Below are 25,834 nucleotides of genomic sequence, written 5' to 3'. Positions count from 1 at the left end.
GTTCTTCATATGCAGTGTCTGGGCCAACGTGATACCAATTGTTAAATTTCAAATTGTTTTTGTAACTTTTAAAAAAAAGTTTTGTGATTTACATATGAAAGAACTGAAACCAACATGGACATTCCTAACGATGAGAGACTTAAGAAGCAATCCAGGTCTTTTTTAATATATGATTTCAGTTACATCACACTGTAAACTTTTGCTATAAATTTTGTCATCCAATCTTATACTCCACAACCACCTGATGAAGGAGTAGCGCTCCGAAAGCTAGTGCTTCCAAATAAACCTGTTGGACTATAACCTGGTTTTGTGCTTTTTAATTTTGTACATTTGAACATGTTCTTCAGCGTGAGTGTTAACTGAATTTGTCAAGCTTTTGGGTCAGCTTCATCTCAACAAATTGTAGACATTACTTATGTTCATAATAGCCAGGATTCTTTCTTAAACCTCTAAATGTCTTGATGTTTTTGTCTGATTTGTAGCTGAGCTCTCAAACTCTGGCTGCACAGACTAGAATGGAATAACCTTTTGGAATGCTTATAGAGATGAGAATAGGAATAGATGCAGGCTGCTCAGCATTTTGAGCTTGTTATTTTGTAAAACTATGGCTAATTGGTATCTTGATCTGTCCAATTCTTTGATATTATGACCAAAAAACATCAATTTAGCTTCAGAGGTTCTGAGCTATTGTTCTGAAAATGTTCCAGATTTCCACTCTTTGTGATTAGTGTAGGCTACATGTTTTACTCAGAGTATTGAATTGTTGGCAATTCCATGCAGGTGATGTGTTGAGATTTGTTGATGCGGAAATGCGCAATACACTGTAGGCCCAGGCATTCACTTGGGTCTAGCCCAAAAATAGGACTTTCTGAACCTGTAAAGTCAAATTGTTGTACTACTTAAATGACATAAAATTAGAATGGAAGATCTAGCTGTATGTAATTTTAAAAACTTGTTTGAATTTTGTATTGGCAGGGAATATGAAAGAGGTGTCAACATGACATCAAGATATGGGAAAACCTACAGTAAGAAAGGAAGTGCGAGCAACTCTAAGTTTGATGAAGTGTTTTCTGGTAAGCGAGCAAAAATAAGCACCAAATGGGGGGAAAGCACTTTCAAGGCTCAGCTGAGCCAGAAGAGACCCAACCTCAAACCAGAGCCAATGGAACAGCCCAAACGGCAGAAGCTAGAAGATGAACCGTTGGAAGATCCTTTTGGGTTCGACAGTGACGATGACTCTCTCCCTGTGTCATCCCGAAATCCAATTTCGAACAAAGGGCCTCCGTCAACAGAGCCTTTGAAACTGGGGGATGGGGACAATGCAGCTTCACTGCTTGAGGTTAACAGTGTGGTTAATCGACCTGTCGGCAGGGATGCAATTATGTGCAGCAAGTTGGCACCATTGGGTGATGTTCTGCATGAAAAAGGTGCATGCAGTGCTGTGGCCTTGTCTTCAGTGTTCCCAGAGGAAATACCAGAATCTGACAGCAACTTGAACTATCTGGGTGAGTCTGTTTTCTGTTTCACCTCTTTCTACTCAATAAATAGAATGTGTTACAATTGCACACAATATTAAAACTGGCCTGAATGAAAAAGGAGGTCTTTCAATCTTGTTTGGTCTTGGTGGCAGAATTGGGAGTGAGCTAGTTCAGTCTGAGGGTGGTGGGTGCAGGTACACCCTCCATGTTAGGAACAAATCTCTTGGATTTCTACCTAGTGGCACTGAAGGAACAGTGATGTATTTCCAAGTCAGGATTGTGGATATGTTGGATGGAGTCCCAGGTTGTTGTGTTACCATGAACCTGCACCTCTTGTCCTGCTGATAGAATTGTTGGCAGGTTTGGAAGTTGCCTTTGGAGATGCTTTGGGTTACTGCAGTGCACCTTGTGGATGGTGTATGTTACAAACAAAATTCACAAACAAGTAGGCTGCTTTAGGGATGATCTGATCTAAGTCTTCAAGATATTAACAGGGTAGATAAAGATAAACTATTTCTTCGGAGATTATAAAGCCATGGGTCATGGTCTCAAAATTAGTGCCAGACAATTTAGAAGAGATGTTAGGAAGCACTTCTACACACCGGGTGGTCGATATTTAGAATTATCTTCAACAAGTGGCAGTGGATCAAGTGTTAATTTTATAAGGCAAGGACTGTGCAGTGCTCACTGTTACCAATGCTGTCATGGACAGATGCATCTGCAGCTGGCAGGTTGGTATGGATGAGGTCAAGCGTTTCTTCCTCTTGATGGGTCCCTCAGACTAGCAGCTCTGTTGTTTAGGACCTGACCAGCTCGATTAATAGTGCTGCTGCTGCCATGCCACCTTTTGGTGGTGGACATTGAAATTCCCCACCCAAAATATAATTTGTGCCCTTGTTGCTTTCTCCAAGTTGTGTTTTACACTGAGTACTGATTTATTAGCTAAGGGAGAATGTTACATAATCAGCATGAGGTCTTCGTACTCATGTTTGACCTGAAGCCATAAGTTTCATGGTGTCAATATTGAGTCACAGGGGACTCCTTCCCAACTGTGTACCACTGTCGCCACATCTGGTGGGACAGGACTTGCAGAGATGGTGATGGTGTCTGGGTCATGGTCATATTCACGGAATCATCCTGTTCAATGTCAGGCTGTTGCTTCACTAGTCTGTGAGACCGCTCTTCCAAGTTTGCCAATAGCCCCCAGATATTAGGAAGTAGGACTTTGCGTGGCTGTTTTTGCCATTGTCTTTTCTGGTGCCTAGGTCTATACCAGGTGATCTGTCTGGTTTCATTTCTTCAATACTTTGTAGCAATTGGTATAACTGGCTTGCTCGGCAGTTTCACAGGCCAATTGAATGTAAAACATTGCTGTGGGTGAAGATGGCAGATTTCCTTCATTGAAGGAAATTAATAAACCAGATGGGTTTTTCTGACAATCGACAATGATTTCATGGTCATCAGTAGATTCTTAATTGAAGTTTTCATTGATTTAGTTCAAATTCCATCATCTGGTAGCATTCGAACCTGGGTCCCAGAACATTAGCTGAGTTTCTGAATTAATAGCTGAGCGATAAGTCTAGATCATTGCCTCCCTGATGTTACTATTGATTGTAGTTTCGCCAGGGCTACTGAATGCCACGCAATCAAGTTTGGCCTTCATATCAAGTGTAGTGACTCCGCATACCTGTGGAATCCACCTCTTGTCCATTTTCTGACCGGGGATCAGTGCTGTTGTTGGAATGTTGTTAAGGTCCATAGACATTTCAGCCTCCATTCCTCCAACCATTTCTTGATATCAAGTTTGTATGTACTGCGGGGCTGCTGAAGGAAACTGAGGTGGATCATTCATTCAGTACTTCTGATTGAAGATTGCTACAAGTGCTTCAAACTCATCTTTTGCAGTGATGTTCTGTGCTTCCCAAGCATTGTGGATGGGGATACTTGGGGAGCTGAGTCCTCCAGTAAGTCGTTTAATTGCCGTCACCATCCATAACTAGATGTATCAGAACTGCCAAATTAGATTGGAGTAATCTGAAGTTGGTTATGGAATTGATTATTCCTGTCTATCACTTTCTGATTCAGGTTGGTGTGGTAATCCTGTTTTATAACCTGTGGTGCTGCTTCTGGCGTGCTCGCCATCATTTCTTCATTGAATCAGAGTTGATTTCTTAGCTTGATAGTGATTATACAGTGTGGCTTATACCAGGCCTTGAGGTTGCACACTTGCTGTCAATCAGTTGGTGGCCAACAGTGCCTTGTGGATACCAGTCTTGAGTTATTAGATCTGGGCAAAATCTATCCCATTTAGCAGTCATACACTCCATGCAGTTGTGTGGCACTATGTGGGACTTTCCGGCAGGACCTCTTTTGCCAAATTGGTTGTACTGTGGTCATTAGTATTAATGTTGTCATATAGATATGTCTGCAGCAGGCAGATTAAGGATGTGGTAACTGTTTTTCTCTTTTGATTATCTTGCTATTTGCTGTAGACCCAGTCCTGCAGTTACTTGCTTTGGGGATGCCACAATCTGTTGTTGTTGAGCCACTCTTGGTGATGGAGATTGAAGTTCCCAATCCAGAGGATGTTTTGTGCCCATGGCATCCTCCATGCTTGCTCTTGGTGATCTTTAATATGGAGGTGAGGAAGTGGATAGTCAGTCAGAGACTTACCTATCTTTAATCTGAGGCCATGGTGGTCTGATGTCAATGTTGAGGACTCCAGGGTAGCTTCTACTTGACTAAATACCACTTACCACCTCTGCTGGGTTTGTCCTGCTTGTGGTTCAGGGCATAGCCAGGATTGATGATTCTGGGGCATTGCTGTTGTTTGTGGTGCCTTAGTTGATGCCATGTGGTGTGTAAAATTTTGTTTTTGAGACATTTTAGCTAAGTGGCTTGCTAAGCTATTTCGGAGGGCAATTGAGAATCCAGTGCATTGTGGTGTCACATTTAGGTCAGACCAGTTAACTATTCCTCCTCTAAAGGATGCATGAAACAACAGGTTTTGAAGATGAATGACAGTGGTGTCATCATTAGATATTTCATTCCAGATTTGTGTTGAATTCCAATTTCACTATTTCAGTGGTAGGATTTGACTCCATGTTCCCAGAGCAGGGCCTGGGTTTTTGATTACTAGTCCAGCAACCATGTCATTAGGTCATTGCCTCCCGTCAGATGCTTTGCAGTTATTATTCTTAACTGGTTCCGTAACTTCGTTACAAGTCAATGTTTTAAAGGAATCAAGAATTTGATTTCTGTTCATGAGTTAGGTATGCCTGCCTGTCAGATAGTTATTCCATTCATATATGGGTGCTGTCCTTGGTGAAATAATCAATCCACCTTGAGTCTGTGTTGTGATGGTTTACAATTTCAAATCTTTATGCGTTCATAGATTTTGAGAATGCAGCATTTTGTTCATCTGTTGTGGCTATGGTTAAGTGCTATTTCAGTGGAATCTGTTTATGATAAAGTTCAGTTGACCAGCGATGGTTATTATACAACTTGTCTGATTTGGTTCTTGTCAAATGCGTAAGACTGCATATGGGTCCTCCTTCAGTAGAAGACTCTATATTAGGCAATTTTTTAACTAACCTCTGTCCTGCAAGTACACCAAATAAGTTTTAAAGAAAAGTTAGAAACTGCTGAAAAAACTCAACAGGTCTGATAGTATCTGTGGAAATAAAACAGTTAATGTTTTGAGTTTAGTGACCCTCCTTCTCTCCCAGTGTCATTGGTTCATTGGTCAAGTTGTGTGATCTTCAGTAAGCTGTAATTTTGCTGGCCTTCTTACTTTGAGCTGGTACTTTCAGACACCACATGTTTTTTGTGGTGGTCACTGTCTTGTTGGAGTTTCCTATTGCTTGTTAAGGAGACTGTAATTGATCCTGCCTGTAATTGATGCAAATAGATTTCTGTCATTGCAATTTCAGAATTCAACACAGAATTTTGAAAATATCAGATTATATCTGCAAGAACCTTACTTCTCAAAATTGAGAGTTAGAGCTCAGAAACAGGAATAGGCCATTCAGATCCTCAAGCCTGTTCCCCCATTAATGATCATGGCTGATATATGGCCATACTCCTCCTCTTGCCTTTGGCCCACATCCCTTAACACCTCTGCTTAACAAAACTGTTTAAGTTAACAACTGTTCCAGCATCCATTGTCATTTGTTGAAAAGAATTTCAAACATCTGTTGCCCTTTGAGTATAGAAGTGCTTCCTAACATTTTTCCCGATTGGCCCGAATTGTGAGACCATTCCCCCTAGTTTTAAAATCCCCAAGCAGTGCAAATAGTTTATCTGCCATGTCTTTTCCTGAAGACCTTGAGCAAATGGTCCTTAACCATCTAACTTCTTGAGAAAACAGGACTCATTTGTATAATTTCTCCTTTATAACATAACCCCTGAAGTACAGTATTCAGTTGATTTTGACAGTCTGAATCTTAGAAGACTGTAGGGCTTTGTATGGTGCTGTTTATTTGGACAGCCTTGAGGAATTGATGGACAACCACTGACCAAAGGAAGAGTTGTGAGAACCTGGAGTGTTAGTTTAAAGAAGTGTTTAGAACTGAAGAAATCTAATGGGGCTGAAAGCAGAGTTCTAAAGAGGTAGTGATGATAATAGAGGATGTGTTCATTTATCATTTCAAAATTCTGTAGATTTTAGCATCCCATCAGGTTGGAGGGTGGTAAATGTAAACTTTTTTTAAAACAAAAAGGGTGGGAGGAAGGAGACTGGGCATTAGTCTGGTTAGCCTGATATCAGTCGTAGTAAGGATGGTTTTATGAAAGGGCCATAATGCTTGACAAACCTATTTGAATATTTTGAAGATATATGTAGTGAAATAGATGAGCAAATCAAGGATTGCGAAACCAAAAGAGAGTGTGCTGGAAAATGCAGGTCTGGCAGCATCTGTAAGGAGAGAAAAGAGCTGACGTTTCGAGTCTAATTGACCCTTCGTCAAAGCTCTTTGACAAAAACTTTGTCAAGTATTGCGTGTTTATCAGGCTCAACCACCCTCCTGGGCAGTGCATTCCTTACCCTTGCCACCCTTTGGGTGATAACATTTTCCTCTCGACCTCTGTCTTTAATTTTAAAATGTGACCCCTTGTTCTTGACTAAGAGGCACAGCTACATGAACACCCTGACCCTGTCTGTCATAATATTACACATCTTCAAGTTCGCCCTCAACCTTCTCTGCTGCAAAGAAAACAACCAAGCTTATCCATCCTGTCTTCATAGCAAAAGCACTCCATCCCAGACAACATTCTGTTGGATTTCCTCCCCACCCTGATCCTATGTAATCCCATCCTTCCTACAGTGTGATGACAGGAGCGTCACACAGTGCTTCTGCTGTGGCTTAACCAAAGTTCTGGGTGGCTTCAATATAACCTTCCTGCTCAATCTGTCAGAAATTACATTAAGAGCTCTTCAATATACATTTCGAGAAATCTGCCCCCCTCTAAACTCTTTATACAATGATTATCTCAATTAATATTGGAGTCGTTGAAATCAGTAATATTGCTATTTTTACATGCCTTACTAGAAAGCTCTTCACATTATACATAAGCTATTTGAATGAGGGCATCAAATGTAATATTTACAAGTTTGCTGGTTACTCAAAACTGTGGGAGAGTGGTGATGAGGACATTAATAGACTTTTATGTGATTTAGCTGAATGAGTGGGAAAATATGTGGCTGATGCAGCATTATATAGATGATAAGTTGTCCATTTTGGTAAGGAAAACAGTGGCAGAATATCAGGATGAAGGGTCCTGCCCAAAACATTGACTCTGCTACTCTTCAAATGCTGCCTGACCTGCTGTGCTTTTTCCACCGCCAGACTATGTACTCTGACCCTCTAGCATCTGTGGTAATAATTATCTCCTATTCACTGGAGTTTAGAAGTGTGAGTGGGGATCTCATTGAGAAATATAAAATTCTGTCAAGGCTGGATAAACTGACAGTTCCCCAGGCCAGTTGGTTCAGAAGGCCAGTTGGTTCAGAACAAGGGATCACGGTCTTGGTATGCACAGTCAGTCATTTGAGATTGAAATGGGAGAAATCACTTCACTCCAGGGATCGTGAACCTGTAGAATTCTCTACAGCGGAGGGCTGTGGAAGCCAGGCTGATAAATAAATATATTTTGGGATAAAATGGATTTTGAGAAGCTAAACTTGTCAAGGAATATGGGGATAGAAAGCAGGATTATGGTTTTGGGATAGAGGATCAGCATGATCATATTTAATACCAGAGTGGACTTAGTGGCCGGAATGGCCTACTCTTGTTCCTATTTTCTACGTTTCTCTGTATGACCAGGAATTTAAAACATTTTGGTGAGAAAGGTGTGTGGATTTGAAATTGGACTGAGGGGATGATTTTAAATTGCCTTGTGAATGGACTATTGGTGCTTGATTGTTATGTGTAACTGACTTAGCGATCACATTTGACTGTTCATCAAAACTGCTCCAGTGCTGTTTTATGAAAAGTTCTACAGGCCGGGTGTAAGGCATGGATGGTTTTATTTTATTTAATGAAATCAGGAATGTGAGAAAACTGTACATTGACAGGTTTATAAGTGCTTTGCAGGAATGGAATTATTTGAAGGATAGTTGGGAACCTGGGAGTGAAAGCAGGTGTGCTCTGCATTTGAAACTTACAAAATATTGTGTGGCAGCTTCTGCATCAGGTATGACTAGATGCAATGCTAACTCCAGGCAATGATTGGCCTGATAGTCCTGAGTAGCAAACATTCCTTTCACCAGTGTTCAAAGAAAAATTGATGTCTTGGGAAGGGTGCTGAGAAGATTGAAGGTTCTTTACTTTGAAACGGTAGAAATGTGAGGACTGATTAAATAAATTTTTTGTCATTGTAAAGCTAATGATTAATTGTAAGTTCTATTGCAAATCTGAATGCTTAAATATTGTGACTACGTTACATTCTGAATTCGCCGTCCCCATTGGGTTAGTGAAATGTAAACCTAAATGGATGTCATGCATTTTTTTCTAGAACTGGGACCGTACGCTGGCTCAGTAGTTAGCACTGCTGCCTCAGTGCCAGGGACCGGGACTCGATTCCTATTTTGGGCAACTGTCTATGTGGAGTTTGCACATTCTCCCCATGTCTGTATGGCCGCCTTCCGGGTGCTCTGGTTTACTCCCACAGTCCAAAGATGTGCAGGTTAGGGTGGACTGGCCATGCTAAATTGCCCCTAGTGCAAGATGCATTGGCCAGGGGTAAATATAGGGTAGGGGAATGTGTCGAGGAGATACTCTTCAGAGGGTCAGTGTGGGCTTGTTGGGTCAAAGGGCCTGTTTCCATTCTGTAGGGAATCTAATCTAATCAAATCAGATTGGGTTAGTGTCAATAAGGAACAAAATACTGCTCAAGGGTTAATCAGGGTACGTTGCTTCAATCTATGGAGAATGAGTACTGTTGAGAATGTGTATAAGGTGTAAGCAGGCAGGGAAAGAGTTAAGTTCTGAATTTTATGAATCAAGAGGTTCAGCTGAGCATGACTCAGATCAGTTAAGAACTTGCAGTTAACAATTGGGTGCTGGAGGCAAAGGTAACAAGGTGCAAAAGCATTCATTATGTAGAGCCATTTAACAGTATTGGAAGCATTCCGAATGTAAGGTCAGTGTAACAAGGTGAAAAGTAGTCATTATGTGAAGCCAGTTAAGGTTAAGAACATTCATTGTGTAATGATCACCCAATCAATATGTATGTTGCCTTATCTGGATGCTCCTTTCTGTAAATATAATTCATCAAGGATCTACTATTCCAGAGAAGACCACTTGCTCGCGCTCTCTCGCTTGTGCGCGTTCCCCCCACCTTCAGGGCTCAAAATAAAGATGGAGATAAAACTATACTGAGTCTCTGAGTGGTTTGCTTTGACGTGGGTGGGGGAGGGGCGTACAGGGGGGAATGGGACAACACTATCCTACAGAAATTTGTTACGTAACTGTAGTTGCTGTATTACTGCTATTAGCTTACAGGCAAAACATCTTTGTGTTCTGCTGATCTTTCAAGCCACCCATTGCATCGCTGAATCTGCTGAGTGCGTGTAAAGTGTCTTTATCAGCTGATGCTGCATTTGACAGGCTTAGTAACCTCTTCTGTGTTACTGTTCAGCTTCTATTTGTGTGTCGCATTTTGTCATTTGGAAAAGCAAGAAATGTAGTGCACTGATTGTGCTATGGGACATGATGCCACAGGGTTAATAGGTGAGTAATTTGAATCTCAATTCCTTTTTTTTTTGAAAAGGCAGAAGGGAAAGCTATTCATATATACATATAATGTGCGACTGTGCATCAAAATATGATATCAAACAGTCATGTGGTAAAATTTGTATCTCTACTAACAGAAAATAGTATCCGTTTCTTCCTTAGGGGCGGCACGGTGGCATAGTGGTTAGCACGGCTGCCTCACAGCACCAGAGACCCAGGTTCAGTTCCCGACTCAGGCGACTGTGTGGAGTTTGCACATTCTCCCCAGTGTCTGCATGGGTTTCCTCCAGGTGGTCCGGTTTCCTCCCATAGTCCAAAGATGTGCAGGTCAGGTGAATTGGCCATTCTAAATTGCCCGTAGTGTTAGGTAAGGGGTAGATGTATGGGTGGGTTGCACTTCGGCAGGTCGGTATGGATTTGTTGGGCCGAAGGCCATTTCCACACGAAGTAATCTAATCTTACATGCAAACAGGTGTTTAAATATGTGAAATATAACCTGTTCAACTCAACCAGCTGATGCTTTTGTTCATCCTCAGGTTTGTTTATTGTCCCTTCATCTACCACCTACCTCATATTAAGCATTGAGGCAGAAACTGGGTCAATCACTGGCCCAAACTTTTGGCTGTCTGAAGAAGTTTCTCGCGCTTTTAACCTTTGAATTTGAGCCCCCTTTTTCCTGAACTGAAAATGTGTTGCTGGACACTTAGCCTGCTGGACACACTTTCCTCATTCCTGATGAAGGGCTTATGCCCGAAATGTCGAATTTCCTGTTCCTTGGATGCTGCCTGACCTGCGCTTTTCCAGCAACACATTTTCAGTCTGATCTCCAGCATCTGCAGACCTCACTTTCTCCCCCTTTTTCCTGACTCAACTGCAAACTGATGAAACGTAGAAAATTGCAAACAGTCAAAATTTCACAAGTGACAGGGAGTAACAGCTAATCTGTTTTATTGAAAGTTGGCCCAGATATGGGAATAACTCAAAGATCCCACGTTAGCATTTGCAAAGGTGCAGTTGCACTCCATTGTGGTGGAAACCTGAGGAGGAAAGCTTACTTGGGAAGGGATTTTAGGAAAACTTCTGAAACTGAGTTAGATGGAATGAATAAGAGACTAAGCAAGTAAAGGAGGGAGTTTGGAAGATGGCAATAACTGGTAAAGGGAGAGAAAGGCAAGGTGCTGAAGACCTGATTTAGAAAAGTGCAGAGAAGGAGGCAATAGCCAAACGGTGTTATTACCAGACCATCAATCCGGGAGTTGCTGGTTTGCAATACAGAGTGATTCTGAATGCATGTGAACCATTCCCCTACCAGCTGAGATAGAACATAGAAGGATACAGCGCAGTACAGGCCCTTCGGCCCTCGATGTTGCGCCGACCGAATCCTACCTAACCTATACTAGCCCAATAACTTCCAAATGCCTATCCAATGCCCGCTTAAATGACCATAAAGAAGGAGAGTTCACCACTGATACGGGCAGGGCATTCCATGAACTCACAACCCGCTGTGTGAAGAATCTACCCCTAACATCTGTCCTATACCTACCACCCCTTAATTTAAAGCTATGTCCCCTAGTAACACCTGACTCCATTAGCGGTAAAAGGTTCTTAGTATCTACCCTATCTAAACCCCTAATCATCTTATACACTTCTATCAGATCTCCCCTAAACCTTCTCTTCTCCAATGAGAACAGCCCCAAGTGCCTCAGCCTTTCCTCATAAGATTTTCCTACCATTCCAGGCAACATCCTGGTAAACCTCCTCTGCACTCGTTCTAAAGCTTCCACATCCTTCCTATAGTATGGCGACCAAAACTGCACACAATACTCCAGATGAGGCCTCACCAGAGTCTTATACAACTGCAACATGACCTCAGGACTCCGGAACTCAATTCCTCTGCCAATAAAGCCCAGTACACCATATGCCTTCCTCACAGCACTATTTACCTGGGTGGCAACTTTCAGAGATCTGTGTACATGGACACCAAGATCCCTCTGCTCATCCACACTACCAAGTAGCCTACCATTAGCCCAGTAATCCATCATCTTGTTATTCCTACCAAAGTGAACGACTTCACACTTAGCTACATTTGCCACATTTCCGCCCAGCTCTGCAACTTATCTATATCCCGCTGTAACCTACCCCTTCCTTCCTCACTATCCACAACTCCACCGACTTTTGTGTCATCCGCAAACTTGCTTACCCAGCTTTCAAGTCCTTCCTCTAGATCATTTATAAAGATAACAAAAAGCAATGGTCCCAAAACAGATCCTTGTGGTACACCGCTAGTAACTGCGCTCCAAGATGAACATAATCCATCAACTACTACCCTCTGTCTCCTTCCAGCCAGCCAATTCCTAATCCAAACCTCTAATGTATCCTCAATGCCATACCTCCGTAGTTTTAGCATTAGCCTACCATGGGGAACCTTATCGAACGCCTTACTAAAATCCATATACACAACATCTACTGCTTTACCCTCATCCACTTCCTTAGTCACCTTCTCAAAGAACTCAATAAGGTTTGTGAGGCACGACCTGCCCTTCACAAAACCATGCTGGCTATCCCTGATCACGTTATTCCTACCCAGATGTTCATAAATCTTATCCCTTACCATTCTCTCTAAGACTTTGCCCACCACTGAAGTCAGACTCACTGGCCTATAGTTACTAGGGCTATCCCTACTCCCTTTCTTGAACAATGGGACCACATTCGCTATCCTCCAGTCCCCTGGTACTATTCCCGTTGACAATGACGACATAAAAATCCAGGCCAATGGCTCTGCTATCTCCTCCCTAGCTTCCCATAGGATCCTGGGGTAAATGCCATCAGGCCCAGGAGACTTATCTATATTCATCCTTTCCAATGTTCCCAAAACCTCTTCCCTGCATATTTCCAGGGCATCCATTCTAATTATTTGTGATTCCATATTCACATCAGCAACAGTGTCCTGTTCCTGAGTGAATACTGATGAAAAGTACTGATTTAATGTCTCTCCAATCTCCTCCGCCTCCACACACAACTTCCCACTACTATCCTTGACTGGACCGATACCTACCCTAGTCATCCTTTTATTCTTGACATACCTATAGAAAGCCTTTGGGTTTTCCCTAATCCTGCCAGCTAAAGACTTTTCATGTCCCCTTCTCGCTTCTCTTAGCTCCCTCTTTAGCTCCTTCCTGGCTACCTTATAACTCTCAATCGCCCCTACTGAACCTTCACGCCTCATCTTTACATATGCCGCCTTCTTTCCTTTCACAAGGGACTCCAATTCCTTACTAAACCACGGCTGCCTCACAAGGCCCTTTACACCATGCCTGACTGGTACATACCTATCGAGGACACGCAGTAGCTGCTCCTTGAACAATCCCCACATCTCATTAGTGTTCTTCTCTTGAAGCCTGTTTTTCCAATCCACACATCCTAAGTCATGCCTCACTGCATCATAATTTCCCTGCCCCCAGCTATAACTCTTGCCCTGCGGCGCACGATTATCCCTCTCCATCACTAAAGTAAAAGTCACCGAGTTGTGGTCACTGTCCCCGAAGTGCTCACCTACCTCCAAGTCTAACACCTGGCCTGGTTCATTACCTAGAACCAAATCCAATATAGCCTCCCCTCTTGTTGGCCTGTCGACATATTGTGTCAGGAAACCCTCCTGCACACATTGTACAAACACCGACCCATCTAATGAACTCGAGCTATAGCTCTCCCAGTCAATATCTGGGAAGTTAAAGTCCCCCATAACAACCACCCTGCTACCTTCACTCTTTTCCTGAATCATCCTCGCAATATTATCCTCTACTTCTCTAGGACTATTAGGAGGCCTGTAGAAAACACCTAACAGGGTGACCTCACCTTTCCTATTTCTAACCTCAGCCCAAACTACCTCAGATGGCAAGTCCTCTTCCATCGTCCATTCCACTGCTGTGATACTATCTTTGACAAGTAATGCCACGCCTCCCCCTTTTTTACCCCCATGTCTGATCCTACTAAAACATTTGAACCCTGGAACGTGCAACAGCCATTCTTGTCCCTGTTCTACCCACGTCTCTGTAATGGCCACAACATCGAAGTCCCAGGTACCAACCCACGCTGCAAGTTCACCTACCTTATTCCTTATACTTCTGGCATTGAAGTATACACACTTCAATCCACCTTTCTGGTTACAGGCACCCTCCTTAGAGATCGCTGCATTATTCCTAACCTCCCTACACTCAAGGTCCTGTACCCTAAAGCTACAGTCCTGGTTCCCATGCCCCCGCGGAGTTAGTTTAAACCCTCCCAAAGAGCACTAGCAAACCTCCCCCCAAGGATACTGGTGCCCCTCAGGTTCAGGTGTAGCCCATCCTTTTTATAGAGGTCCCACCTTCCCCAGAAAGGACCCCAGTTGTCCAGAAACCGGAATCCCTCCCTCCTGCACCATCCCTGTAGCCACGCATTTAACTGCTCTCTCTCCCTATTCCTCGACTCTCTATCACGTGGCATGGGTAACAAACCAGAGACTACAACTCTGTTTGTTCTAACTCTGAGCTTCCAACCTAGCTCCCTGAAAGCCTGTCTGACATCCTCACCCTCCTTCCTACCTATATCGTTGGTGCCAACGTGGACCACGATCTGGGGCTGCTCCCCCTCCCCCTTAAGGACCCGGAAAACACGATCAGCGACATCACGTACCCTTGCACCTGGGAGGCAACATACCAAACGTGAGTCCCTGTCGCCCCCACAAAACCGTCTGTCTGTACCCCTCACTATCGAGTCCCCAAGAACTATTGCTCTACCTTTCTCCACCCTACCCTTCTGAGCAACGGGGCCAGGCTCCGTGCCAGAGGCCTGAACCTCGTTGCTTGCCCCTGGTAAGTCATCCCCCCCACAAGTATCCAAAACGGTATACTTGTTCTTGAGGGGATATCAGGGGCAAACACTCCACTGATTGGAGATGAACTTCCCACTGGAATCATACCGGGCACATGATTGTGGTTGTTAGAGGTCAGTGATCTCTGCAGGAGTTCCTTAGGGTAATGTTCCAGACCCAACCTTCAAATGTGTCAGAAGTGGAGATGGTCACCGATGATTGTACATCGTTCAGTATAATTTGGGACTGCTCAGATATTGAAGCAGTCCATATCCAAATGCAACCAGACCTGGGCAATATCCAGGCTTGGACTGACAAATAACAATCGTGCCTTACAAATCCAGGCAATGACCACCTCCAAAAAGAGACCATCCATCCAATGTTACTGTCATTGAAATCCTCACTTTTAACATTCTGGAGCTAGATTGATCAGAAGCTGGATTGGACTGTTCTTATAGATAAAGGAGCTACAGGACAGAGGCTAGACACACTGCAACAAGTAATTCAGCTGATTCCTGAAAGCCTGTCCATGAACTACAAAGTCAAGATTAGTGTGGTGCTGGAAAAGCACAGCAGGTCAGGCAGCATCTGGGGAGCAGCAAGATCAAGGTTTCTAGCAAAAGCCGTTCCCCAGGAATGAGGCTGGGAGCCTCTGGGATGGCGAGATAAATGGGAAAGGGGTGGGGCTGGGGAGAAGGTAGGTGGGGTTGAAGGTGATAGGTCGGAGAGGAGGGTGGAGCAGATAGGTTGGGAAGTAAGATTGACGGGTGGGAAAGGTCATGAGAATGGTTCTGAGCTGGAAGGTTAGAACTGGGATAAAGTGGGGGGAGGGGAAATGAGGAAACTGGTGAAGTCCATATTGACTCCATGGAGTTGAAGAGTCCTGAGGCAGAAGAGGAGACTTTCTTCCTCCAGGTGTTGGGTGGTAAGGGAATGGCGGTGGAGGAGGCCCAGGACCTGCATGTCCTTGGCAGAGTAGGAGGGGGAGTTGAAATGTTCAGCCATGGGCCACTGGGGTTGATTGTGCGTGTCCCTGAGATGTTCTCTGAAGCACGGTGTGAGTAGGTGTCCAGTCGCCCCAATGTAGAGGAAGACCGCATTGGGAGCAACGGATACAGTAAATGATGTGTGGACTTGCAGGTGAAACTTTGGATGTGGACGGCTCCTTTGGGGCTTTGTACGGAGGTGTGGGCAATTCCTGCAGTGGCAGGGGTAGGTGCCAGGAGGGGAGGGTGGTTTGTTAGGGGGGCATAGACCTGATGAGGTAGTCACAGAGGGAATGGTCTTTATAGAAGGCAGATAGGGGTGGGGAGGGAAATGTATCTCTGGTAGGAATCCGTTTATAGGTGGCGGAAAAGGCGGCAGATGATTCATCGTATGTGGAGGTTGGTGGGGTGGAAGGTTGGGGGGGGGGTTTGTGGTTGTGTCCTTTTTGCATATGGTGGGGTGGGGTTCGAGGGCAGAGGTGCGGGATGTGAATGAAATGTGCTGAAACGCATCACCCACGTGGGAGGGGAAATTGCAGTCTTCATTGAAGGAGGTCATCTGCTGTGTTCTGTCATAGTCCTCCTTGGACCACATGCAGAGGAGGCGAAGGAATATGGAATAAAGGATAGCATTTTTGCAGGAGGCATGGTGGGAGTAGATGTAACCCAGGTAGCTGTGGGAGTTGGTAGGTTTGTATAAAATGTCAGTGAGTCGGTTACCATTGATGGAAATGGAGAGGCCCAGAAGGTGAGAGAGGTGTCAGGGATAGTCCAGGTCTGAAATATGTTTGTGTAGTCGTCTTCATGTGCTTGGATGAGTGCAGCATGAGATGAGTATAATTTGACACCCTCCAGAAAGCCACCATATGCACAAACATATAATCCTTGCCCCACTGATATTTAGTGGCAGCAGTGTGCATTGAGACAGCACCTTCCAAACCCACAACCACTTCCATCCAGAAGGACAAGGGCGTGAGGGCATCACTATCTGCAAACTCCAAACTACTTACCTTTCTGACTTGGTAATATATTGCTGTTCCTTTACTGTTGCTGGTCAAAATTCTGGCATTCCCTTCCAAGTGACTTTGTGGGTCCATCTACAGCACTGGATTATAGCAGTTCAAGACAGCAGCTCACCACTTTCATGAGGGCAGTTAAGGATGGGGAATAAATGCTGGCCAGAGTCAGTGACGTCCATATCCCACTAGTGAAGAGAAGAACTCCAAATGTTGCAAACAATGAACCTGGCGGTGGAATTGAGGTAATGCCTGGAATTTTACATTGAAAAATTTTTCAATGAAAGGTAAAAGGGCAAAAAAGGAAAGTCTTTCTCCATTGTTTCAGGTTGTGTCAAAAATATATAATCACCCAGGTGAATTGTTAACTCGTAGAAAGTGTAAGACTAAGATGCTGTCAGCTTCAGATGGATGGTCAGAAATCTGAATAATTAAAATACCTTCCACTGTTTTCAGTTTATAGTAGCGGTCTCCTGGATTACATGTTAATGAAAGGAACAGTAGTTTACATCAAGGCGTTCATTGGTGATGGTGCTTTAAGCTTGGGTGTGGGCATTGAATCAGGAGTGTTCATTGCGCTGAGTATTGCACCTCGTCAAGTATCCCCGCTTCTGATCTTGTGTTGGAGGCAGCTGAAGGTGTTTTGCAAATGATTTGATCTCTTCAGCTAAACATTTATTAATTACTGTTGGAATTGGACACTTTTGTGAAATTATTTAAAATGTTATGCAATAAAATTGAAATAAAAGGTTCTCTACCTCTAATCAGTCTGCAACATATTTGCCACAAACTTGCACCTATTTTTGTCTCTTCTGTACATGCAGCTACCATTCCTTTGATTTGCCTGACCTAAGGTATTTATGGAAGTTGTAAAATGTTGAGGGTCCTACACAGACTTTTGTGGAACTCCACTAATCACATCAGATGATCCATTTGTACATACCCTGTTTTCTGGCAGGTGAGGTATTTGAATTTTTAAGGCAGAGATTGATTCTCATTAGACAAGGGAATCCAAGACTATCAAGAATAGTTGGGAATGTGACTTGAGTCCAGAACCAAGGACACAGCCTAAGGATATGGGGTAGGGCTGAGATGAGGGAAAATTTCTTCATCTAAAGAGTGGTGAGCCTGTACAATTCTCTGCAACAGAAAGCGGCTGAGGACTAAGCATTGAATGTTTTCAAGAAATTGAGATATAATTCTCAGGGCTAAAGCTGTCAAACGGTATGTGGAGAAGGTGGAAACTGTGTACTGAGTTATGATCATCTCTGATCATAAGAGTTATAGAATATAGAAACTGACTGTCCTGTCCATGTCAAGCATGTTCCCAAACTAAATTGTTCCACCTTCCTGCATTTGGCCCACATTCCTCCAAGTTTTTCCTATTCATGCACTTATCCTAATGTGTCTGAAGGATTGTAACTGTATCTGCATCCATCACTTGCTCTGGAAGTTCATTCCCCACACACTGTGTGTGTGTGTGTGTGTGTATTGCCCTTTATGTCTTCAAATCTTTCTCGTCTCACTTTAAAAATATGCTCCTGGTTTTGAATTCCGCCACCTTTGGGAAAGGACCTTTGCTATTCATTTTATCTATGTCCGTCATCTTATAATTCTCTACAGACGACTAGAACAGCACACAGCACTCCAGATGAGGCCTCACTAACGTCTTGTACATCTTCAACATTGCATCCCAACTCCTATACTTGAAGGTCTGAGCGATGAAGGCAAATGCCACCTGAACCATCCTGTCTACCTGTAACGCAAATTATCAAAGAATAATGTACCTAAACCCTCTTCAACACTGCCCAGGGCCTGATCATTAATTGTACCAGTCCTGACTTTGTTTTACCAAAATACAATTTTGAAGGGTGGGACAGGCCTATGGGGTATTATGACCTCCTCCTATCTTTGTTTTTAAGTGGAATTCAGAGCATAGCAGCAAAATAAAATTGGGGAAATTGAGTGTTGTCTTTTTTTTTTATGAGTACCTCCTGCAAAGAGTTTATTACCATGTGGATTTTGTTTTCGCCAAAAGGAATTGTGATTCATTTTACTTTTAAAAGGTCAAGTCACCTTTGGAAAAGCGCTGCTCTTTGGAGAGGTGGATTTGTTAACTTTTTGTTAGACAAATGGATGGAAGGGATATTGGGCTGCAGGTTGCCTAGCTACAGCTTTTGGACTGAGTTTGTTTGCTCCAAATAGTTACAATTGAAATGTGACCTCTAAGAAAACCTGTAGCAAAGACAGCACTTTCCCTCTCCCTGTTTTGTGTACAAGCTTGAAATCTAAATACTGAATTTCATATGCTTGGTTCAGTTTGTATTTGGTAGCCATTTCTCGGCAGTCCTGTTTATGAATGCAGAGTATCGGTGAAGTCAAGTGAGTGTGGCAGTGTGTGTCTGGGGTGGGGGGGTGGAGTGTCAGAGAGGGAGTATATATGTGAGAGTGTGAAGTAGTGTAAGTCTGTGAGAGGATGCATGTGGGGCTGTGGGACTGCGCGTGCGTGTCTCTGTAGGAGTGTCTGTGTGTATGTGTGTGTGTGTGTGTGTGTGTATAGTGCAATGGTGGTCATGCACCCAAGCTTCCGGTTGAGGCCCTCCCTATGGGTACGGAACTTAGCTTTCAGCCTCTGCTTGGCCACTTTCCGCTGCTGCTGGTCCCAAAGTTCATCTTGGAGGATGGTCGCCCAAAGGCGCGAGGTTGAATGTCCTTAGCTGAGGTTCTCTCTAACCAGTGTCTCAGTAATACTTCACTGAAGTCCGTATAGATAATATCCACCACTCTGCCCTCGTTAATCCTCTTTTTGTTATTTTTTCAAAAGTCTCTATCAAGTTTTGAGAGACATGATTTCCCCCCCACACAGCCATGTTGACTCTCCCTACTTAGTCCTTGCCTTTTCAAATAAGTGTAAATCCTGTTCCTCAGGATTTCTTAACTTGCCCACCACTGACCTGAGGCTCACCGGTGTATTGTTTCCTAGCTTTTCCTTACAACCTTCCTTAAATAATGGGGGGGGGTGGAGTGCTGGGGTCTCTAATAATATCCTAATAAGGTGACCATCCCTTTCGTATTTCTCAGTTCCATCAAAATAACTTCCCTGGATGTGTTCCTGGGAATATCCCCTCTCAGTACAGCTGTAATGCTATCCCTAATCAAAAATGGCACTCCACCTCCTCTCTTGCCTATGTTTCTATTATTCCTATAGTATTTGTATCCCGGAACATTAAGCTGCCAGTCTGGTTCCCCCCACCCCCACCCCAAGCCATGTTTCTGTATTTGCTAAGATATGCCAGTGCCATGTTCCTAACCATGTCCTGAGTTCATCTGCCTTCCCTCTTAGGCCTTTTGCATTGAAATAAATGCAGTTTAATTAATCAGTCATACCTTAAACTCTGCTTTGTTTATGCCTGTCCTGACTGTTTGAGTCCCTTATTTTCTCAATTAGTCTGTGCTTGATCTCTTTCCTCAGTATCTTGCTGCACTCGCCAAAAAATAAGAAAGATATTACTACCCTTGGTGACTTCTTTTTTTTAAAATTCCTGCCTCACTTTGTATAGTCTCCCTTCAGAATCTTATCCTTTTCGCTTCCTATGTCGTTGGTACCAATGTGTAGAATGACCTCCTGATGGTCCCTCCACTTCTATAATGGGGAATGAATATACATCCTGTCCATTAGTGATTGTGCAATTTGATTATATACATTATAAACTTAACTAAATGTTGACATGACTTGGGATTTTGCAGGTGAGATATCGAGTCAGTTATACAGCACAGAAACAGACCTTTTCAGTCCAACTCCTCCAGATATCCTAAACTGATCTAGTCCGATTTGGGAGGAACAATTCCACTTGGCGGAGAAATCGGTGACTGGGGGCATAAATCTAAAATAAGGAACGGGATGGCTCTGGGGGGTGTGATTCCAACTGATCTAGTCTTCTCAAAGAATTGGATAATGTTGAACATGTCCAGCTGTCTTTCACCTTGTCCAGCAATGTAGATCAAGTTACCTCAACTGATTTGGGAAACTGGACTAATTTACTTGTAATTGATAGACAGTTCTTCTTAGAATAGTTACACCATAGAGTGTGGAAAGCATTTCTCTCTTTCTTTTTGTCAATACCTTGCTTTTTCATTTGCATTTCTTACTTTTTTGCAGGTAATTAGGCAATTCCCTTTCTTCAATTCATGACCACTTTAGAACACGTAATGACAAGGGAATATTCAATAGTAGGACAGTCAGGGTGTACTCCCTTCCTTCCCCTTCATCACCTCTCTTCCCTTCCTCCACTGCCTCTCCTGTTTTTTTTTCCCCCCTCCCACCCCAGCCTCTCCTTCCCTTTTCCTCCCCTCCCGCGCCCCCTTCCCTACTTGATGCCACACTTGGTTGAATATCTCTGCATGTTGAGCAATCACACTCGCGACTAGCCTGTTGGGAGGCAAAGGGAGTGTATTTTTCATTGCATTATTACTGAAGCAGCAGTCCAGGTCCAAACGCAGTAAGACATGTATAAAATCTAGGTCAGGGTTAATAAATGTCAAATAATATTCATGCCTTATAAACAGTAGGTATTGATTGTCTCCAATAGAAGATAATCTAATCATCATTTCCTGGCTTTAAATGGCATTTTTTAAAGTGACCTTTAATCCTGGTGTCTGGATGATGCCAATGAGGTTGGGGTATACAGTTAAGAATCAACCAGATTGTATGGGCGATTGAGTTTGTAAGGAGCAGTTAGATTGGCAGATCTGTCACTTGAAGGAGATTAATGAGCAAGTTTATATGACAATCTGTACTTTTAGTGGTCATTTTCTGATGTTTGCCTCTGAAGTACCTGATTTATTCAATTTCGCAATTGACCATGTTGTATTTGAACATTTTTTGTTAGTTCAGTGTCGCAACTACTAGGTTTCTGCACCCTCGATCTGTACTCTGCAATCTCAGAAACCTGCAAGCAGTAATATCCGAACTCTTTGTTGTGAATAAAACTTGTGATTCAATACTAAAAACAGGAAGTTTATGAAACCTCGTCTCACCTGTTCTAATTGGATAGTCTTGGGTACTGCAGAGGTTGTTGACAGTTAAGGCATATGTATATTAAGGTGCTGTTGCCACACGTGACATGATAATTGTTAACTAATATACATTGTGTTAGAAATATCTAGACAAAGAATTTCTAATCACCCTCTTCAGAGATATTATTAGACATCATTTGAGCATCATCCTTCACTACATAAAGTGCTGTCTCAAATGGTAGTTAAACAATAGCCAATAGCATTTGTGCCACCCAAGTGTCAGGCAGTAACTATCTCCAACAAGATAATCCAACCATTTCTCTTTGATATGGGAATTCCTATTGCTGAAATTTCCACAGTTAGCATGATGGGGTCTTCATTAATTGGCAACTGATCTGGACTAGCCATATGGCTACAAGAGCATGAATTCTGACATGAATAGCTGGCCGCCTAATTCTCCAAAGGCTGTCCACCATCTGCAAGGCACCGCTCTTGATGGCACTCTCCACTTGCCTGGATGTGGTCAGAGCAGTAGATGTTGTTTACTTGAACTTTAGTAAAGCCTAAGTGGTTAGCACTGCTGCCTTACTGCTCCAAGGACCTGGGTTCAATTCCAGCCTCTGGTGACTCTCTGTGTGGTGTTTGAGCATTCTCCCCATGTCTGCGTGGGTTTCCTCCGAGTGCTCCGGTTCCCTCCCACAATCCAAAGGTGTGCAGGTTAGGTGAATTCCATGCTAAATTTCCCATAGTGTTCAGGGATGTGTAGGCTAGGTGCGTTGGTCGGAGGTAAGGATAATAGGGTAGAGGAATGGGTCCGGGTAGGTTGCTGTTCGGAATGTCGATGTGGAATTGTTGGGCCGAAGGGCCTGTTTCCACACTCTGGAGATTTTATGATGATCTCAAGGGCAGAATAATGTGTGAAAGGACATTGCAGCAATATTTAATAAATGAATGTACATGCTTTTATTCAGAATATATTCAATATATGCTGGTCACAATATTAGCGCGTTCTTATATTGTTGAGGTCTAATTTGAATATAATTGGCACGATGGCGAACATCATCTGAAGTTTACTTTGCAACTTACTGCCCAGATTTAGATTCATCACCAATAGTGGAAGAGGTTGTGGAAGGACTACCAGTAGGGAAGTATTGCTGTAATTGTACAGAGCTTTGGTGAGATCACATGTGGAGTCCTCTGCAGTTTGTTGGTGTAACTGTTACATTGGAAGAGGTGTAGCAACAGTTCACAAGATTGGATGTGAAAAATGAGAGTTGTCTGATGGTGACCGGTTGAGTAAATTGGATCTATGGTCTCGAGGTGTGAAGAATGAACAATTCTATCGAGGCATACATATTTTGAAAGCGTTTGAAGGGGTACTCACTCAGAGATTTTTCCTTAAGGGGGATTCTGGAATATGGTGTGAGCTGAGAAGAAATTTCTCAAGTCAGAGGATGATGATCCTTTGGAGTTCTCTACCCCAGAGGATAGTGGCTGTTCAATTATTAACTGTATTTAAGACTGAGACAGGTGTTTAGCACATTGGGATTTGGGAGATGGGTACTGTCGCAATTCCACTTTGATAGTGATGGTGGAGCCGTCTTGGAGGACTGAATGGTGTACTTCTATTCCTTGTGTTCTTTACCAGTTTGGGAACAGTGTCTTTACATAGTTCCCAAAAAGATATAGCAGTTTTTTTCTTTAGCTGCTCTTTGGGTCTTCATTCTTAGCTGCAGGAGTGGATTTTATTTTCCTTTACAGATTGGGGGTGTGCATTGACTTTACCCATTTTTAACTGCTTACTGTAACAATACCATTCCTGATGGCTAGGATAATGAGTTTGAAGTTTTTTTTAAACAATTCATTCATGAGTGTGTGGTTTGTCAGCTGAACCAGCACTTATTTCCTATCCCTTGCTGAAAGCATAAACAATAGGCTGAATTGCCACTTCTGCAATTCCCATGTCTCGATCTTTTCATGGAAACAAGGAGACACAGATTTAACGTATTGACAAAAGAAACATTCTTATCATATGCCAAGCTGTTAGTCTGGAAAGCACTGCCTGCGAGTGTATGGTATTGACATATTCAATTAAGGCACTCAAAAGAAACTACCTGCTGAAGCAGCAGTGCTCCGAAAGCTAGTGCTTCCAATTAAACTTGTTGCACCATAACTTGGTGTTGTGATTTTTAACTCGAAAGAAAGTTAGACTATTGTTTGAAAAAGAACATTCTGCAGGGTTAGGAGAGAAGGCTAGGGAATGACATTATGAAATATAAATAGTTGTGCAGGCCGGAGACTAGGCATTCTTTTGCAATTAACAAGTCAGGAGAGTGATTGAATAGTTCTATTTGCCTGGATAAGTGCAACTTCAGCAACACTCAAGCTTTGTTATTCAGGACAAAGCAGCTCGCTTGATTTGAGAATGAATATAGGATATAAGCATACAGGGAAAGAGCGAAGTTCTGAGTTTTGTGAAACAAGAGGTTCAGCTGAGCATGACTCAGATCAGATAAGCACTTAGTTAACAATGGGGTGCTGGAGGTAAGGGTAATTGGTTGACAAGGTGAAAAGGCATTCATGTAGAGCCATTTAACAATATTGGAAGCATTCAGCATGTGAGGTTGGTTTAACAAGGTGAAAAGTATTCATGATTAGATTAGATTACTTACAATGTGGAAACAGGCCCTTTGGCCCAACAAGTCCACACCGACCCGCCGAAGCGCAACCCACCCATACCCTTACATTTACCCCATACCTAACACTACGGATAATAGCATGGCCAATTCACCTGACCCGCACATCTTGACTGTGGGAGGAAACCGGAGCACCCGGATATGTGAAGACACTTATTCATTGTGTGACATAAATGGCTTAATCTGAACTACTGTTATTTGCTGATTGTAACAATCACCCAATCAATATGTATGTTGCGTTATCTGGATGCTCCTCCCTGTAAAATGGCTTTATAGTTCATTTGAACAACTGCTGTTCCAGAGAAGACTGTGGGCTCATGTCTCTGTGCACATGAGCGATCGTTCTCTCTCCCACCAGGGCCCAGAATAAAGATGGAGGTAAAACTACACTGTCTCTGACCGTTTTGCTTTGACTGAAGGGGTAAACAGGATGACAGATTGGTACCAGATCAATATTTGTACCTTCCCATCACAACCACTGCCAAGTTGCACCAGTGTATACCACACTGGTTAAATTCACGGAGCTTCTTAGAACAACATATTCCAAACTGCTGCAGCCTAGAAAGTCAAAGGAAGTAGATGCTTGGGAACATTACCTACAAATTCCCCTATTAGCCATTCGCCATCCTGTCTTACTGATTCTTCACTTTTGCTGAGTCAAAATCCTAGCAGTCCCTCCCAGCTATTAACATGGTAGCGGTTGAAGGAGGCTGCTTAACACTGTCTTTTTGAGGTTAACGAGTGATTGGCAATAAATGGCTTGCTGAGCTCGCAATGCTGACATCTGAATTCTGTTAATGAAATCTATTTGTGATATTGTTTTGTTTTATTCTTCCTGTCAAAACAAATAATTTCATATTTTCCCATGCTATACTTCATCTGCCAGACCTTCTTTCGTTCATTCAACGGTCTATATTAGATTGCAACTTCTCACTTTCTCTCCACAACATATTTTCCTACCTATTTCTGTCATCAAATTTAGATATTAGGCTGTAGTTGTCCCCATCTAAGTCACTGGTATAAATTTTAAAAAGCTGAGGCCCCAGTGGCACTCCACTAATCATTCTGTCAATCAGAAAAATAGGCATTTATGCATACTTCATTTTCTGCCAGCCAGCCAATATTCCATCAATGGTTGGATGTTATCCCCAATAACATCAGCTTTTACTTTTGTTGTACCTTGCCAAATGCTTTTTGGAAAGTACAGTACATCGACAGGTTCCTCTTTGTCAGTATAGCATATTATTTTCCACAGGTTTCGATAAACACTTTTTAAAAAAACATGCTGATTGTCCCTGATTACTTTGAATTTTTAGGAATATCCACTGTAGCCTCCTCAATAATAGATTCTAGCGCTTTCCCCTTCATAGATGTTAAACTAATTTGCCTATAGTTTGTGTTCTTTGCCCTTCCCTCCTTGAATAAATGGGTTATGTTTGCTGCTCTCCAATCTGGTGGAAACTTCCAGGATCTTGCAAGTTTTAGATAATTAGCACCAGTGCACTTGTGACCTTCCTTGAGTACTAAAGGAAGTGACCCAGAAATTATTGGTTGGA

General features: G+C 42.9%; 1 protein-coding gene across 1 annotated transcript in view; it reads left to right on the top strand.

The window, feature by feature from the left end:
* LOC132835108 (wings apart-like protein homolog) overlaps window positions 1-25,834 on the top strand; it is a 208,926-nt gene that overhangs the window by 4,182 nt on the left and 178,910 nt on the right. Inside the window, exon 2 of the mRNA XM_060854428.1 lies at window positions 976-1,505. Within this exon, the coding sequence (XP_060710411.1) occupies window positions 998-1,505 (508 nt within the window). The 5' untranslated portion in view covers window positions 976-997. The remainder of the gene's footprint in view (window positions 1-975; window positions 1,506-25,834) is intronic.

This window comes from Hemiscyllium ocellatum, chromosome 43, assembly GCF_020745735.1.
Source record: "Hemiscyllium ocellatum isolate sHemOce1 chromosome 43, sHemOce1.pat.X.cur, whole genome shotgun sequence".
In the NCBI taxonomy this organism is placed as follows: domain Eukaryota; kingdom Metazoa; phylum Chordata; class Chondrichthyes; order Orectolobiformes; family Hemiscylliidae; genus Hemiscyllium; species Hemiscyllium ocellatum.
Note: the sequence above shows the minus strand (reverse complement) of the source record. Positions and strands in the feature narration are given on the sequence as shown.